General features: G+C 53.2%; 1 protein-coding gene across 2 annotated transcripts; it reads right to left on the bottom strand.

Moving 5' to 3' along the window:
* Positions 1–52: 52 nt before the first annotated feature.
* On the bottom strand, positions 53–16953 carry NCOA5 (nuclear receptor coactivator 5). 2 transcript variants are annotated; one of them, XM_068150156.1, is made up of 10 exons: positions 16867–16953; positions 13766–13952; positions 13162–13269; positions 9343–9409; positions 5846–6196; positions 5534–5649; positions 5311–5437; positions 4285–4484; positions 2338–2661; positions 53–1975 (listed from the first exon to the last, which is right to left on the bottom strand). In XM_068150156.1, the coding sequence occupies exons 2-10, from the start codon at positions 13926–13928 to the stop codon at positions 1326–1328; spliced, it is 2106 nt and encodes a 701-aa protein (XP_068006257.1). In that variant the 5' UTR covers positions 13929–13952; positions 16867–16953; the 3' UTR covers positions 53–1325. The 2 variants fall into 2 exon arrangements, with proteins under 2 accessions (XP_068006257.1, XP_068006256.1); XM_068150155.1 differs by lacking the exon at positions 16867–16953 and adding an exon at positions 16465–16837.
* Between the last annotated feature and the right edge of the window lie 599 nt (positions 16954–17552).

Below are 17552 nucleotides of genomic sequence, written 5' to 3'. Positions count from 1 at the left end.
GGCGCCTGCCAGCAGCGCCCGAGCTGCCACAGGTCAAAAAAGCACCAGAGCCTTTTTCCTGCCTTTTTATTAGAAAGTAATGTCCTCCTGTTAAACAGCACACAGAGAAAAAAAAATGCTACAACACAAACCACCGGGGACAGGGAAGATCTCCGCTCTGAGCACGCTGCTCTGCTGCTGCCCATCAGTCCTGCGGGGAGCCCACGGACTCTGGTGCTGCTGTGACAGGGAGCAGAGCTCAGAGCTGCTCCGAGTGCTGGTATCAAAGAGTTTCTGGCTAAAAACAGTGAGGAATCACTGCCTGATTTCCCACTCAGCTGCCTGCTGCGGCTACCAAAGTGTTGAAAAAATATGTACAAAATGGTGGTATTGCATCTTGGCACTGCCCCTGTACCTCAGAGAGACAACCCCAGCTGCCAGCGAGGGGATGGGCAGACACTCACCATGGGCACCTGGCTGCTGGCGCTCCAAGGGAGTGGCAGCTCAGGAGCTGCTGGGCCCCAGTAACCAACCGTTCCACGAGGAGGTGGTGAGAGAGGAAATGAACAGGCTAAACTGAACCGAGTTACCTTAACACTGATGGCCCTGGGGGAGGGAAACTGAGAGACCATCTGAAATCTTGGGCCTGGCTGGAAGCTCTTTGTGTTTCAGCTCTGCCACAGCGCTTGGACCAAAGCTGCTGGCTTCCATCAGCTGGGTGAGGTGCGAAGGGTTTCTCTGCCTCACCCTGCCGGGACCCACGGAAGGATCCGAGGCATGGACCTGGGTTACCAAGTAGTGGTCAGGCATCTGCTTCATGAGCTCAGCTGCTAGCGCTACCACTGCACCTTCCACATGCCCTTGGAAAAAGACATAAAGAAACCCAAAGGAAAGCAGTGCCCATTCCAGGGATGGGTCTCCATGGAGGCCCCTCAGTGTACCACTGTGCAGCCCTGACTTCCTCAAAACCTGACACCTTGCTAAGACAGGCAAGAGCAGACTACACTGTGACCTGAGGATGGCTCCAGCTGCTGGGGGGGGAGGAAATGCAGGGGGACTGTCACTGCAGCAGCTGCTGGCACTGCACAAAACAGCCCACGAGCCAAAGCAGCTGCTAGCACATCGTGCTGCTGAGAGCAGAGCGCGCTCCTCCAGGCACCACTCAGCAGCCTGGGGAGAGGCAGGGCAGCACTGGCAGCACTCAGCAGCACCAGGGGCACCCTCACCAAAGAGGAGAGGACATGCAAATCCAGGGGTATCTGTTCTGTGCCAGGGCCAGAAGACTTTTCAAACAGCTCTAAATGTGGAATGGCCAAGGGGAGGGGAAAGGGCCTGGCTGCTCAGCATTAGTAGTGCCGCTGGAAGGAGCCCATGGGTTGCTGGGCTGAGGGCCCTGCTCGCCCCTGGGCCACGGTCTGGCTCACAAGGTGGGAGAGTGCAGGACCACTCTGGATGAGGGTGTCCAAGGCTTTCTGTACACTGGGGTTGTCAAAATTGATACCAGAAGATACTGGCCTCTGAGCAGGTATGCTGCCAGGTGCTGGCAGGCGATTTTGGTGCTGACCATAGAGTGGCTGAGGTGGTGGGGGAGCTCCAGGCCTTGGACCTGGATTTCTTGAAGGGCCTTGGAGAGCAGGAAGCTGAGTGCTCGGAGTCTGCAACCTCTGCTGAGCCTGGTTTAAATTTCCAGCACCCATCTGCGGTGGCCGGGCCTGGGGGCCAGCCACGCCGGCAAAGTTCTGGTTGGGAGTGGCACCTGCCGTGCCTGCAGAGGCCGCGGGGCTGCTGTTGGCCACCGCGGCTGCTGCCGCTCCGCTGTTGAAGAGGCTGAGGATTTTTGCTTGAAGCTCCTGCTGGGGAGTAGAAGAGGACACTGGCACAGATGGAGCAGAGGCCAGAGGCTGTGAACCCTGATGAGCCTGAGAGCTTGGAAGGCTGGACTGACCACCCAGAGATGATCCTGAAGGTGCCCCTAAAGACTGTCTTGACATGGGTGCTGGGAAAGAAAGGAAAGAGGATTAAAGCTCTGCAACACCCTGGAAGGGGCACCTGAAGAAGTACAGTGAAACTGCTACCCAAGGCACGAGCATGGATGGACACCCACCCCTTGACCAGGGGAGCTGTACAGCTCTGGGGTACATAAACACCTTGGCAGAATTATTGCCCCTTATGCAGCACCCAAACCAGTCAGGGCAGACCTGTGGTACCCGGAGAGAATCCAGCCCTGAACCGTCTCAAGACTCCAGGGACATGTCTGTCCCAACCAAGGGAGGAGCTGTATGAGGAAGCCACCACTGCTCTGTGCTCCCAGGGCTGCTTTCCTGTGCCAGCTCAGAGCACCACCAACCACCCACTCACCCTGCAGAGGCTCCGAGCTGCCCCTCAGCAGCCGCTCCTTGCGCTCCCGCAGGTAGTTGATGACTTTGTCGGTCTCCTCGGCGGTGAGGTAGCGGTTGTCTGCCAGCAGGTTCAACAGCGTCTGGATGCCTGGGGGGTGCCCTCCTCTGACCCCCTCCTCCAAGGGGGGAGGGCGCTCCCGCTCCTGCAGCACAGCCTCGTCTGCCATCTTGGCAGCCTGCCGGGCAATCTCCTCCCGCTCCTTCTCCCGAGACTCTGTCTTGTAGCGCTCGTAGTTCCTCGCCACCAGCACCATGGCGTCAGCCTGGGGCATGTTGCGGTGCTCTGCGGGAGGAGAGGACTTGCTCAGCACCGTGCCCTGCCTCACACACCCAGGACCCAGCAGTGCTCTGGGGCTTCCTGGGCACACAACACAAGTTCAGTGTCCTAAGTGAGCAGCAGGCTCAAGGCTAGCACCCAGCAATGCCATCCTTCTGTGCCACAGCCGAGGACTCTCCGAAGGCCTCCCACCAGCCCAAGAAACATCTTTCCTGCCTCACATCCCATTAACAGTGAAAGCAGCTCCCTCTACCTCTCATATTCTGCATGCTCCAAGAGGAGACAGTTCCAGCCACTCTACTGCTAAACCCTTGGATAGATCCAGAAGTGTGGAGGGGACAGATCCAAAACAGAGACAGGCACTGGCTCAGCATCACATTGCTGCTTATGGTGACTACGCTGGCACAACACACAGCAGTGGAGCTCGTCTATGATATAACAAATAATGGTCAATTCCAATGTTTGGGTTTTCTTTGCAGCTGCCTTTTAAAGTTTCTGAGGTAATTACTTCCACCACACAAAGCAGGATATCAACAGAGTCTCTACCTCCCAAGAAATGCCAAAAACTCTGGGCCCTGCTCACTGCAGCACACAAAACCTGCCACCCTCTTCTTCCTGGCAGGGACCTGAGGGTCATTTTAACACTTGTGGAAGAGTTCCCTGAACCTCACAGGCAGTTCAAGTGAGCACATTTGATCTCCAGAAAGCCATGGATGAGCTAATGACTGGGGTTACCAGATGTGACACCACCAGGAGCATGGGTATCAAACCAAAGGAGTCAAGAGTGAAACCAAGGGCAGTGGAAAGCCCAGTAGAAGCATGAGTGTATTTCAGCAGGAAATGAGTGACCCTCCTATCACATCTGTAGCTGATGTTAGAAGAACCTGGCTTCTTCAGTCAGCGAGCACACAAAAACCAGAGACTGCCTTCAGAAGCTTGCCTTCCCAGAGGAACCTCACAAAACATTCCCTGAGAACATGGTAAGGGAGAAATAACCTCTGTAAGCTCAGCCTGCACAACCACACCTTAGTGATCAGGCCCAGAGCAGAGCACCACAGCTGCCTTCTGGGATCAACCTGATGTCTTCTCATCCCCACAGCCACCCACATGCTCACAACCACCAAGTCACAGTCTGACAGGGAGAGAGGCGTGGCAAGTGTCAGTGGAGCTAAGAAGGTGCAGCACAAACACTCACTTGCTCTGTAGCTGTTATCTTACAACTCTTCCCAGCTTCATGGTCAGATCTCTGCCCTGGCCCAATGTACTGCCCTCAGTTTGTTTTCTTCAAATCATGTTTGGTTTTAGAATCCCTTCTGTAATTTGTCCCACTCCAAACACACTCTCTGAGAGCCACAAGTGATGAGCTGAGGTGGGACTGAACCCACCATGACCGTGCAGTCATTTCTAGAGCTTGGGGTGCACAGCTGCCCTCACATGCAAAGGCTTGATAATGCCAGGTGCCAAGAACACCCCCTCAGCAGCAATCAGACAGTCTTGTTGGCAAGGGACAAATAAAGTACCACAGAGGCTAGCAAATAATTGTATTCCCATTTGTGATGTGGTGCCAAGTCATTAGTAACTGCTACTGCCACAGCCAGGATGACCACAAGCCCACCAAGACCTCAGTACCTTGTGGGGTGCCAAACATGATGTTAACCGTGCAAGAGCGATGAACTTGATGCTGCTGGGTGATGACAATGGCAAAAGGAGATCCTCCTCTGCTCACATCATCCAGGGCTTGCGTCAGGGACATCTCTGTGTTGAGGAAGATGAGGTCCACCACCATGCCCAGGTCCCGCACCTTGCGCCCCACCGACTCCGCATACTCCCTGCCATGGAGCAAGGTCAAGTCAGTCACGTCCAGAAAGAGCAACCCCGGCACATCCAGTCCCCTGTCACCTCAGACTGGCACTCCTGATGGCTGCCAAAATGCATTGTTCAGCAGCCTCATCAGAGCCCCATGAAGCCCTTGCTCTGGATCAGCCCTTTCAGTTTCCCTGAAATAAATTGCTAGTCAGGTCAGAGCTGGCCTGAGAGGCAGCTCCTATGCCAAGGGTCTGACACCATCAGAAGTTTGTTTACTTACAAATGTGTTTGAACTGAACTCATTAAGGGAGGTCATTTACACCTGCAGAGATGGGGGGGGCCACACAGCAGAGCAGCCAGCCTGCAGCAGAAAAGCTTAATACCAGCACAGCATCTGCAGATCCATGGTTCCTGCACCCCCCACCCCATCCTGTAGGCCTCCATTGCAAGCACAAATCACAGCTCTCACGCTGAGCTGGGGGCTCTCAAGTCTTTAAGCTCATTGCACTCAGGACTGAACTGCCCTGCTGGCTGCGTGAGCATCCTGAGGCTCTCAGCCTGCAAGCAACTACACAGTCTGCAGAAGGTTCAGCTCCATGTATCTGGATGCAAACGTTGCAATGAGGAGAAAGTACAGAGAGAGATGGCAAGAAGGCAACAAACAAAGCCCAAGATCCGTTTCTCCATCTCACCAGTGTATATTCCCACAACAGCACAAGGGACTATTGCTTTGGCTCTAACACCACCTTCCTCCAGGGCAGCTTGTAAGACAGCCTCTAAGCAGGATCAACTTGGATTCCATTTTCTCCTAACATGCCATTACAGAATGTGTCACGAAGCTGCTCTTACTTTGTCTGCTTATTCACCACTATCACAGAGCAGTCCACAGGCCTCTCCGCATCGAAGCGCCGCTTGATTTCCTCATAGTACTGCCGGTAGAGCTCCTCCCGGCGCCGCTCCTCCCGCTTCAGACGGTCTGAAAACAAGCCCGAGAGACAAGAGCAGATCATGTGCTTTGGGCCTGCTCAGAGAACCATGCAACGCAGTGACCTTGGCACCATGGGCGCCTCACCTTCCGAACCCCCCGGCGCCCTGTCGAAGGGCTCCTTGTAGCGCTCGTAGCAGGGCTCGTCCTTGCGCCGGTAGTAGTCGTCCAGGCGAAGGTAGCGGTCGTAAGATTCCTCTCGCCTGCAGGTTCAGAGAAGCAGCAAAAAGCATTCATGCTCCAGGCACTCATGCTGGCCTCATGTGGACATTGCTAGAACCCGCCCATTTCCCACAGGACACAAAGCAGGCACCCAGCTGTCCCCAGCCAGGACAACTTCCTCATCTGAAACGCCTGACCCCGCTCACACATCAGCCAACACCACCCTGCAGAGGTTACCTGTACAGAGGGTCCCGAGGGTCTCTCATATCCCACGGATCCCTCATGTCCCGGGGGTCCCTCACGTCTCGTGGGTTCCTCATGTCCCGGGGGTCCCTGTAGCGATCGTAGAAGGGCTCACGAGGGTCCCGAAGGTCTCTCATGTCACGAGGGTCTCGCAGGTCCCTGACATCCCGAGGGTCTCGCAGGTCCCGTGGGTCCCTGTGGTCACGCATGTCTCTAGCGCGCATGTCTCGAGGGTCTCTGATGTCGCGGCCGTTGCGGCCGTCCCGGCCGTCCCTGTGCGGGCTGCCCCGCAGAGGGGAGCGGTCACGCCTGGCATCTCGGCCGTCCCCGTAGGCAAACGGCTCCCTGAGGAGAACGCCAGGGAACCCCATTAAAACACTAATGACACAGCCTGGGTCACCCCATCAGCTCTTACCTGAGGTGCCAAAGTGACCCTTCTCTCAGCAGCTGAATCCTCCCTCCTAGCCCACAACAGCAAGAATTACCCAAAACCAAGGTGTTTGTTGAAGCAACCTGGAGAGCTTCTCAATCCTACCATTTGTCTATGTCAGACAAGATCCAGACAGCTCCTTGATGGAGCATCACTGAAAGTGCCAAATGCCTGTGGAAGGGAACAGGCAGCTCAGAAACCACCATTTCAAGGCCTCCAGCCTCCAACATCAGCCACAGCTCATCTGTCAAATGTGCTTTCTGTAAGCTCTTTGAGAGAACTCAGGATGCTGGAGCCCAGTACCCACAGACATGCAACAGCAAGGAGCACTCAGGGGATCCAGTAAATTCACTGGTCAGTGACAGCAGGACACCTGACATCATTTGTTACTGGTGTGGCATTAAAAAGGAGCTCATTGTGTTGAAGGACACTGTAGGCTGGGCTTGTGCTGCAGGCAGAACGCAGTGACAGCCAGCGCCGTGTCCTGGATGTGAAGGGACAGTTTCCATAGAAATCCAGTTTGATGTTTAGGATGCTGAGGGTACCAAGCCCAGCCATGTCCTCCATAGCAACAGGCTTCTCCATCAGCCCTGAGCGACCCAGGTCATTCATCCTGTGCTGTCTTCAGTGGCAGGGAAGAATAACATTCCAGTCTTCATCTCTTCCCCAAACAGGGAGCTTTCCTCCAGACCATTTCTTTTTGTTCCCCAGAAGGAAACACAGCTCCACTGGAGTCTGACCCAAACAGAAAAGAATCTTGCAAAGAAACTCCTGAGCTCCATGTTTGGAGGGTTCTTTCCCATCAGAAAAACCTGGCTTTTGGAAGAGTTTTATTTCCACAACTTGCCAGACTCTGGAAGGCCTCTGCCGGGCCAGCCTCAGGTGTGAAGGACAAGCAGAACACAAGTCTGCTGCCACTACAGCTCAGGTAGAAACTGCCCTGAGAGAGCTCTGGGAGCTCCAGGAGCAGTGAGCCGGCTGTGCCAAGCTCTGTGTTGGCAGAGCAGGCAGCAGATGTGCAGAGCCTGCATGTGGGCGCTGCTGTTGCACACCGCAAGAGCCCTGGCACGCTCTGCTTTCGTATCAGGCACCCAACACCTCTTGGGGCAAATCGAGGGCTCCCAGCAAGAGCAGATAGAGCCTCCTCCTGGAAAAGAAGCTATGCACACAAGTGTGAGCCACTTGGGCCTCCTGGACACACAAATCTGCTTTGTTTGAGATCTGCATGGAAACCACCCCCCAGACAGACATCACTGCCCCCTTCCCCAGCTTGCAGTGAGTGATGGCAGAAGCTTGGGGGAAAAGTCTGATCTTTCTCTAATGAACACCAAGGAACTGATCCTCCTGCAGCTGCAGGGCCACAGCAAACAGCTGGATACAGCCCAGCTGTCTGGCACATGACACTCATGCCAGCTGGAGAGGGGTGACCAGAACTGGCCACATTTGTTGGCTGCAGAGACAGAATGATCTGGGATGAAGAAGGTACAACTGCAACGGCAGCAGAGAGGTGCTGGGTCTCACGGAGATGGCAGCATGAAGGCACAGCTGCTCCTACTTCCATACTCCAGCTGCTGCTACTGCAGCATCAGCACCACTGCCTGTGGCTGCTGGAGACTGGGTACTGCAAGGCCAGCATTGCTGCCTGCAGTTCAGCATGGGGCCTGCACCTAGCCTCAGGTGCCCACAGCATGATGCAGAGTCCATCATGGCTCAATGCCCATAGCCCCATTGCCACCTATGTTCAGTCTGCAGTACCAGCTGGAAGTCTGTGCCTATCACAGAAATAGCCATGGTGGCAGTCCACTCCACAGGCCCTCCAGGGCTCCTCTGGCCCCTGACAGGGGCATCTATAGGATGACACAGGTCCCAATGCCTGTGGCATCAGTGCCTGCTGCTTGTCCCTCCACATCACAGTCCAAGAACCAGCACTCACGGCATGAGTGCCAGCCTCTCATCCGCAATGCTGCTTGGCACCTGTGGTGGCACAGAGGCCACAGCCGTGCCACCAGTGCCTGCTGGATTCCTGGAGTCCTGATGCCAGCACCAAGCACACCTGATCCTGCCCAGGCTCAAGGCTTGTACTTTGTGCAGCAGGACCCCTGCAGGTTTCTGCAAGAGCAGTTGGTCCTGGGTAGGGTAAGCGCAGCACACACAAAAGCCCCAGATGATGCCAAAAAACTGCAGGTACTCTTCTCTGGATTCCTGGTGGCAGATGTCTTGCTAGTTGCACTTCTTCTTTGTTTGTGGTAATTTAACAGCACTCCAGACACAGGAGAGCTTAATTACCTTTAGGTCAAACTAGACACTCCTTTGAGTGGATAGCTTTAGAGGATAGGCATAGAAGATGCACACCTGAGATCAAGCTAACCACAGCAGGTCCTTGTGTGCTCCCCAGTAACACCATGGAGGAAACAAGTCATCTTCAGCAACAGGACAGTCTGTGTCTTCTCCATTTGCATGTCCTCTGAGTGTGATGTGATGCAGAGGAGCTGCTCCTGCTGTGCCTGGGCAGGGAGCCAGGAGAAGTCACCAGCACACATCGGTGACTGCAAAAAGGGCACTGGCCCCAAGACCCAACCATGCAGCACACGTGCAAGTGGGATGGTGCAGCAGAAAGATGGCTCAACCTTGTGCCCTTTCCCAGTCTCATATCAGCACTGGAAGCTTTTGACATAAGGTGAGGTCCACAGGTGCTCTGCGGTGTGGCTCAGGATAGGCTGCAGCCCCACGGCGCTCTCTAGCTGCGCCTCAGCTGCTCCAGTGCCTGAGGCAGGAGCAAGCCCCAAGTGTCTTCTTCCTCAAGTCTCTCTCAACCTGTGCTGCAAAACACAACCTTAGCTGTAGGAACAGCAGCAGGCATGAGGCTCTCCCCGTGCCTCCCGAGGCGCCAGAAGGGCTCTCAGAAGTTAGGGGCCACATCCCAAGGGTCTCGCTCGAGCATCTCCGCTGGGCAGGGGAGGTGGCAGCGGGGAGGAGACACAGACACTTAGCACAGGCTGCTGAGCTCATGCCCCAACAGCCTGACCTTCCTACTACAACTCACTGCTTCCAGGTACTTTACCTTCGTGCCGGGCTGGACCTTGATGAAGCCTTACTCATATTTCTTCTTTCCACTGCTTGCTTAATATCTGTAAAGAATAATCAACCCATCTGTTCAATGCTATGGAACAAAAAACAGAGCGTCAGCACAATTCACATGAAAGCAACAAGCTCAACAACATCCAGATGGTGCAAGAAAGTCCATTCAGCAGAGAGACATTGTCACTTTGACCATTTTTTTTTTTATTAAGATTAGGTAGTACAACATAATGGAGTTCTCAGGGATTTCTGACTTCAAACTAGGGTGGCCAGCTTGGGTGAAGTTCTAACCCTTTACATTCAGGCTTACATCCAGACTCTTCCTTCCATAAGAGAACCTCTTTCTTCTGCAGTCTATGAGCAAGCAGAAAGCGACTCATGGACTCTAGGAGAAAAAGCAGAGTCTGAAAACCTCCAAGAATGGAAGCTGATGGCCAGCACAGCCTTATGTTCACAGCCAGTCCTGCTCAGTGGAGCATGCTGCTACCCTCGTGGAAAATAGCCCAACGGATCCCAAGTGGCACATGCAACTGCCTTCCAGGGACTGCCGCGGCGTTAGCTTCTACAGCCTCCACCAGGCAGGAGGCACACGCTCCTCGGGAGGTCAAGGTGGTGCACTCAGAACACCACTGATAACAGGATGCAAAGTGGTGCCACAGATCAGAAATCTGGAAATTGGATGGCTTCTGAGCACCTCCATGAAAAACACCATGAAGTGAAACACAGAGAAGAAAGAGAGCAGAAGAAACAGTCTTGTCCTCAACCAGAAAAAAGTGAAACTGCCCAGAATTGGCAGGGACCCACCCTGCTCTACTGTGCAGAGACAGAGCCTCTGATGGATGAGGAAATAATATACTGGAGGGGGGCAAGAACAAACAGAAATGGCTTTGAGTCTTTGACTCTGAGAGCCATTGAAGGAAAAGAAGAAAACAAACCTGGGTCCTGCTCCCTGAGAATCTACTGACAGTTAAGATCTCGTTAGCTGTTTGCATTAATGACTTTCAGAGCTCTTGCAAGAGAATAAACGCGCCAGAATGTCCTTAGGCAAGACTCACTTTTAACATCTTCTGTCACTTCCCAAACTAGCCTTCAATAATTTCAAGATCAAAATTAGAATTAAGGGATTCATTTTGATTTTTTGCTCTTTTTTTTTTTTGGGGGGGGGGGGTGGGGGGAGGGCAGGGGAGAGAAGCAAGCGTGATCTGAACGTCCCCTACACACGGCAGCGGCGCAGCACTGATGGGAGCGCAGAGCGGCCCCTGCAGGGTCCACTGGCACAAGCCCAGCTGGAAGGACGTTTGTTCCCTACACAGTTTTACTCATTAAAGACATGGAAACACTTCTCTGTGTGTGTGTGTGTGTGTGAAAGATCAGAGCAATGCAGCCTGGAGTTAAACCTCCCAGAGCCCTTTAACACTCACACTGAGCAATGAAGCAGTTGTTCTCCTCACATTTGGGTGGTTGTTTTTTCCCCCCCCCACTTAAAGTCAAGTGTTATCTTTAAGCAAGACACTATCTGCTTTCTTTGGTTTAAGAGTATTTTTATTTTCTCTTTTATGATGCCATTGCAGAAACCTAGTATGATGTTTACACTCAGCATGATACATTTCTTTCAAATTAAAAGGCAAAAAAAAAAAAAAGGTATTTCGAGCTGAACAAAGTTATTTTAGTAGAAGAAAAATAAAAATACCTTTCACAGGGATCCTTCACTTGTGCAAAATGAACAGGTTCAATAACATTTTATTTAATGCCAACAGCATTTACAGGTGAAGTAATTTGACCACTGATAAAACTGAAGGAAAAGTCTTCTGTCCTGCAGGATTCTGAGCTGACAGAGGCACTGCAGCCAGAGTGGAACCTTCTGAACAAGCAGAGGTGACAGGAACCCCTATCTCCAGTGCAGCAGTGGCACTGAGCTACAGCTTATCTTTTAGCAAAGCATCCAATTCCAATTTAGTCTTCAGAGCAGAGACACCACCAAAGCTCCACTAAATTATTCCAGGAGAAAATTACTCTGCTGTTAGAGAAACTATTCCCATTTAAGGGCTCAGTCATAGCTACGCCTACAAGATTAACACTCCCTTCCCTGCAGCTCTGACACAATCACATCCATGCTCTACCCTGAGGCTTCTGCTGGGGCCTGCTCTTCAGCTCTTTAAGTCTTCTTCAGGTTTTCCTAAGGCTTCTGCAATCCAGCATTACCCATTCTGAGTCAGGCACACCAGAACTGCACACAGTATTCCAGCAGCAACCCCCCCAGGCACCAAACCTCCCTCATACAGGTCAGCAGTGGCAGCCCCAAGGGTGACTAATGCGTTCTTGGGTGCAGAGCTGGCCTTTGGCTCTGCTGGCAGCTCAGCTCTGCTGCACCCCACACAGGGTGCACCCAGGTCATTCCATCAGCAGAGACCAAATTTTCACCACCTCCCTCTTTTAAAACCAAGTCACTCAAAAGCAGTGTACAGCCAGGAATCAGTTCTCCCAGAGCCCTACTCAAAGCACTGGGCAATCCCACCCATGTTACACTGGGATTTGCCTGGAATTGGTTTAACCCTTTGTTCTAAGTGTTCTAGTTTCTAAATAAAATCAAACATCTTACACAAGTCTTCCACACCAATATTGCCACCTGCAGCCTCAAAGCTGGAGATAAGCTTGACAGGATTGATTTTGATTGGCATTAATTAATCCCCTCCTTGCTAAGGGTCAGGTGAAAGACTCCCTGTTACCAGGGGCTGAGCCAGGCTCATTCCCTTCCCACTGCACATCCCCAGTGCTCTGCTAGCCCTGGAAACTCCCTGGATTTCCAAGCCTTGTGAAAATCCAACACTAATAGCCTGGGCAGGTTCCATTTCACTGAGCCTTGCAGATGATGGATTTAATTTTTGAGAGGTCTAGTTTTGGTAGCTGCTGCTTTGTTTTGCTGCCAAAATGGAAACTATATTAAACACACCTTTTGCCCCTTCAGAAACAGACAGCACATGTTAACTGAGGACTAGGCGTCCTTTACAGTTCAAGATGTAGTAATTCCAGACAGTTACCCCTTGCCTTCTAAACCAGCATGGTTGTTCCTATTTAAGATTCAAGACCTAGACAATATTGGCCATGATTTCTCCTGGTACCTTTCTACCCTCCCTGTCTATTTCTCTGCATTTCCATTGTCAGACTTGGATCTGTTCCTGAACACAAACCCTCCCACAAGTTATTTATTGCTCTTTTCCTTCCTTACTAAGTGAAACTGGTTTTCTTCTTACTTTTTTGCCTGCATTAAGACATTACTCTCAGATTTCTAACCATTCATTTCTGTTCAAGTTTGCTCCCAGCACACGTAGCAGAATGTTTTTCATGTTTATGAAAAGAGCCTCTGTAAAGCAGCTGGTGCTTGCAGCTCTACTCTTGATTTCAGATGTGGCATGATCTCCTATTGAACAGGCTGCTGAGTGCTGGGACCAGTCCCTCTGAACCTCCTGGGATCAAGCCCAGCACTGGTTTAAGAATTTTAAAGACATGTGTGGTGTTTGTGGTCATGCTCCAGGGCTGGCACATGGAACAGTTTCTTACGTGAGGTATTTTCACCCGCTGACCCACACAACCCTCAGCTCAGAGGGAGGCCTGGGCAGCAGCTGGACCACACAGCACTTGCAGCAGGTTAACACAAAGGCCAACACCTACACAGTGAGGGTGGCTGCAGACCAGCACCAGGCACGTTTCACACACTGATCTCTCCAGAGAGCTCTAAGGAAGCAGCTCTCTGCACTGGAAGGCATGCTGAGGGGAGGAGAAGAGCACAGAGCAATTTTCTTACCTAATCTATACCCTTTATAAAGGCGGCCCTTCTCCCCTTCCAGAGCGGCCTGGACGTCCTCCAGGCGGTCATACTGCACGAACCCATAGCCATGGTACATGCTGAGGGCTGCAAGAGGCAACAGCAGGGCAAAACTGGTTACAAGCAGGCACAGCACGGACCCACGCGCCAGCTGCCACCAACCCCACCGCGCCAGCACGCAGAGGGACCCTGCCCAGACCTTTCCTGGGAAGCAAAATCAAATCCACCAGGCTGGAAATGTACAGCTTTGAGACTCTGTGATACATTTCACAGATCAATTCCCTTCTGAGAAGGGACCAAAATATAGCCCAAGATTGAAGAGGGAAACTGTGAAGTCACTCGGAAGGTGGTGTAACACCCCAGTGCAGCCCCAAAAGCCAAGCCATAGCTGATGTGTGGGTTATATTTCAGCTGTGCTGAAGGAATCACTTTTTCAGTGAAAATTATGGTTAAAAGGTCACTTTTTTAGGAAGAACATTAGTCATTCCTCTCATCACCATCATCAAACAGCATTTGACAAGCACAGCGGCAGCAATTTCCACTGGATTCCCAGCCACGAAGAGGCAGAAGATAAAATACTAACCCCTGATCTTGCCATATTTTGCAAAGATCTCTTCCATTTCTTCACGAGTCATGTTGTCTGTGGGCAAATTGCCGACAAAAAGTCTTCTCTCTAAGTCCTGGGGGTTGGTGCTGTTAGTGAAGTCGCTCTGTTTGATGCTATTGCTCTTGCGTCCTCGAGCCATTTTGCTTTCGCTCCAAATCCAGCTCTTCGCAAAAAAGAGAAACGGCCAAGCTTATCATTGCAACCCTCCACAGCAGCATCACACTGCCACAAGAGGAAGCTTACAGCTTTGGGGACTAGAGGCCAACTGGGTCTGCTTCAGGCAAGCTTCGCTCCAGAGAAACCTCAGCCCAGGGGCAGGGAGGGCTGGCGAAACACTCGCTGGGGCCTGGGGCAACGCTGGCAGGCAGCAAACCCGAGGGACTTGGCAGGCAAGTTTTAGTGGTTTAACACCAAACTAAGACACCAATAAAAGTGATTTTCCACTAAAGTATCTCAAGTTTTTCGATGCATCCGTTATTGTCTCATCTACTTCAATCCTCTGGTGAGCAGAGTTGGAATGGATCCAGTATCTAACAAGCAGAAAGGAAACACCACAGCACGGCACAAGAGACAAAGGTTCCAACAGCAGGCTTGGAGCAGGGCACCAGGAGGTGCTGTCTGCATGCACTGCAACGACTACACCTGGGGCACTTCCCCCAGTATGAAACAGCAGCTTGCCACACCAGAAAACACCATTTCTTACTCCTATCTCCACTAAACAGAGTATTCCTGTCCCTGTTGAGTTGTCAGCTCCCACAGAAGACGGGTCCACAGCTGGGAAATTACCCCCACAGCCCTCCCACCCCCAATGCTGTACTGAGGCCTCACCTCCCCCAGCATGGTAAAAGACTTCTGCGCCAACCCCCTGCTGCAGACAGAGCCAGGGCAGCAGCAGCTCCCCCTGCACAAACTCACTCCAGTAATGACAGCAAAGCATCCAACAAACACCCAATCCAACACACTGCACCCAGCTATGAAACCCCAAAGCTCACGCAGGGTTTTACCTGCTGCTGTGAAAGTCACAGCTTAAAGAAATGAAAAACAGCAAAACTTCTGAGATGAACTTGAGAGTTGAGAGAAAATTCTTTAATAAAGTTGTCACAGTCCTGAACATTCAGCTAGAGGAATATGGGAGGGAGGTTTCTGTTTTGTAACAGGCAAGAAAGCTCATGAAATGGGAGTGGAATCAAAACAAACTGCTTCTGTTGGTCACAGGAAGTGACAACCGACTCCCAGTGCCAGTGACCTGTACTCATTCACAGTAGTCTCCAAATAAATGTAAATGCAAAGTCAAATGTAAAACTCTTTATGTAAAACCATTTTGTATCTTTGGACAACACCCAGCTGGCATGTAAAACGAGACCTACTCCAGATCTGAGATGTAAAACTTGAGGGGTCACGTCACGCTCACATTGTTTTCTCCTCCTGCGTGGGTGGGAAGCAGAGAACCCCGCCCAGGCTGAGAGACTTTTAAAAACAAACCAGGCTGCTAAAACAGGCAAGAAGGGCAAAAAAACAACAGTCCACTCAAAAACCATGCAAAAAAAGCACCATTTCTTCTACCACATTTGCCTGTAAGTTTGTCCACACACGCACACAAGAGTTATACCTTCTGCATCAGAAGTGCCACACCTCATCCTGTTTTTCTGCAAAGAAACACTACATTTCTCTTCTACTCTTGCTGCTCAAATTCCTATCACTGGTCTCCAGCCAGCTCCCAGCACCACCAGGGCTTGGAGCACCTGCTCAGGCAGCATGACCCACGTGTGGCCTTGGAACATCCCCTGTACACACAACAACAATCCCACAACTGCAGGACAGTTCGCTTCCAGTATAAAAGCAGCAAGAAATTCCCTTTGCTTTTTCTTATGGGTGGGAAAGCAGGGGGGGCAGCTGGGGGGCAAGGGTGCAAGAGCTTTCCATGGGGAGAAAAACCAGGAAGCAATTTTTCCACCTGCAGATCACTTTCAAAACAAAGCAATAAATCCCAGACACCCAGACAGGTTGAGTTACCACAGCATTTACTGCCTCTTAACATTTCCCATTTGGTGGATTACGCCGTTAAGGGCCATTCAGCAATCACAAGACCAGACCAAATGACTGCTGTCCCAGCTTTAAGCAAGCTGCACCAGGTTAATGGAGGCCAACCGTGCACTGGGCTTCAAGGTGCCAGTCCTCAGGCAGAAACTGACTGCCAGCCTAAACAGACACAGGACAGTTGTCTTATGTTCCAGTAAATCCTTTGGCAGTTAATTAAAAACACCTTTTCTTAAGCCTTTGCATTTAAAACTGAAGGTTATACATTAACAGCATTATCACGTCAGAAAATGAGAAACAGATGAGGGAGGATACTACAACAGGGCACACAAGCCTGCCAGATGTTCCTGGGCAAGGCAGGCAGCGATGCCAGCCAGCACTGGAAATAATGGTGCTAAGGAGCAGCAGCTTCCCAGAGGATTTACTGGAACCCGGGGCCGGTTCTCCAGCAGCAGCAGCAGCAGCAGCAGCAGCGGCCGCTCGCCAGCTCTCCGCAACGAGCAGCGCGGGCAGAGGCAGAGCTGCCGCACGGGAAGCCTGAAAGCGGAAAACGCCGGCGCCCTTCTTCCCCGGGGCACTGTGCTCCGGGAGAGCAGCAACCAGGCCTCCCAGAGCGCGGCTGCCCGGGGCCTGCTCACCTGCTCGGCAGCATCCTCCAGCATCGCTGAGAAAAACCCAATCCGCCTGACGCCTCACCAGCGGCTGCCGTTCTCACACTAGGCCGCAAGCGCTCCCGGGGGCTGTCGCGACGGCGACATCACCCGCTGCACACCCTGACTGGGGATCCGGCGTTTTCCAGCCCCGTTCAGCCTACTGACCGTCCGGTCCCCAGCCCCCACGAAGAGAGAGGAGAGGTTCCAGCGGGCCCGCGCTCCACACTACCACATCCCGGCCGCGCGGAGGCTGAGGCGCGGCCCGCTCGCAGGCCGCGGGGCACGCCCAGCCCGGGGCCTGACCCCCGCGGGGTTTGCCGCGCTACATCCCTCACTCTAGCGCTCCGGTAACGCCGCGGTGTAGCGGCGGGGCCGCCGCAGACTCACCGCCGCACCGGGTCCGCTCTGCCTCAGGCCGCCGCCCGCCAGGACAAAGGCGCCAACCACCGCTGCCGTAAAGCGGGGGAAAAGCACCGCCAGGGCTACGACGTCTGCACGCTTTACGGCGCCAGGCACTGACGTAAGCGCCCGCCGCCATGCCTGTCGAGGCGCACGGCGCTAGGCAACGTGCCTGATTCCAAGCATGCTGCCCGCCGCCGCCAGGCACGCTGGGACTAGTAGTGCCTTTGAAGGCTGCCGGCTGAAGCCGCTGGGTGGCGCCACAGACCTCACTCGAAGCGAGGCTGAGACAGACACCGGGGTCCCGTTGCACTCCTGCCCAGTCCAGGGCTCAGGCTCCTTAGCGGTGGCGGTGCTGGGGCCCGGCTGCGTTGGGCAGGGGCCCTGTCCACTGTTCTTGACTGTGGGCGCTGCCCCAGCACGGGGCTGTCCCACTGTGCGGACACTGGGACCGCGGCTGCGCGGGCTGGGGGTTCCTGCCTGGGCGAGGAGCGCAGAGCACACAGCGCTCGCAGCTGCAGCCTGTGCACGGCCGGTGCCCGGGGATGTGGGGACTTCCCAGGCAGGGCCCGCAGGGGTGGGCCCAGAAATCCCCTCCCTGGCCTCAGCTGCTGGTCTCTGCCCTCGAGACTCCCTCGGGACCCTCTGTGCTCACTTCTGGGAAGTGCCGCGGC

Source organism: Melanerpes formicivorus, unplaced genomic scaffold (assembly GCF_026170545.1).
Source record: "Melanerpes formicivorus ecotype bairdi unplaced genomic scaffold, bMelFor1.0.p_v2 SCAF_19, whole genome shotgun sequence".
NCBI lineage: Eukaryota > Metazoa > Chordata > Aves > Piciformes > Picidae > Melanerpes > Melanerpes formicivorus.
Note: the sequence above shows the minus strand (reverse complement) of the source record. Positions and strands in the feature narration are given on the sequence as shown.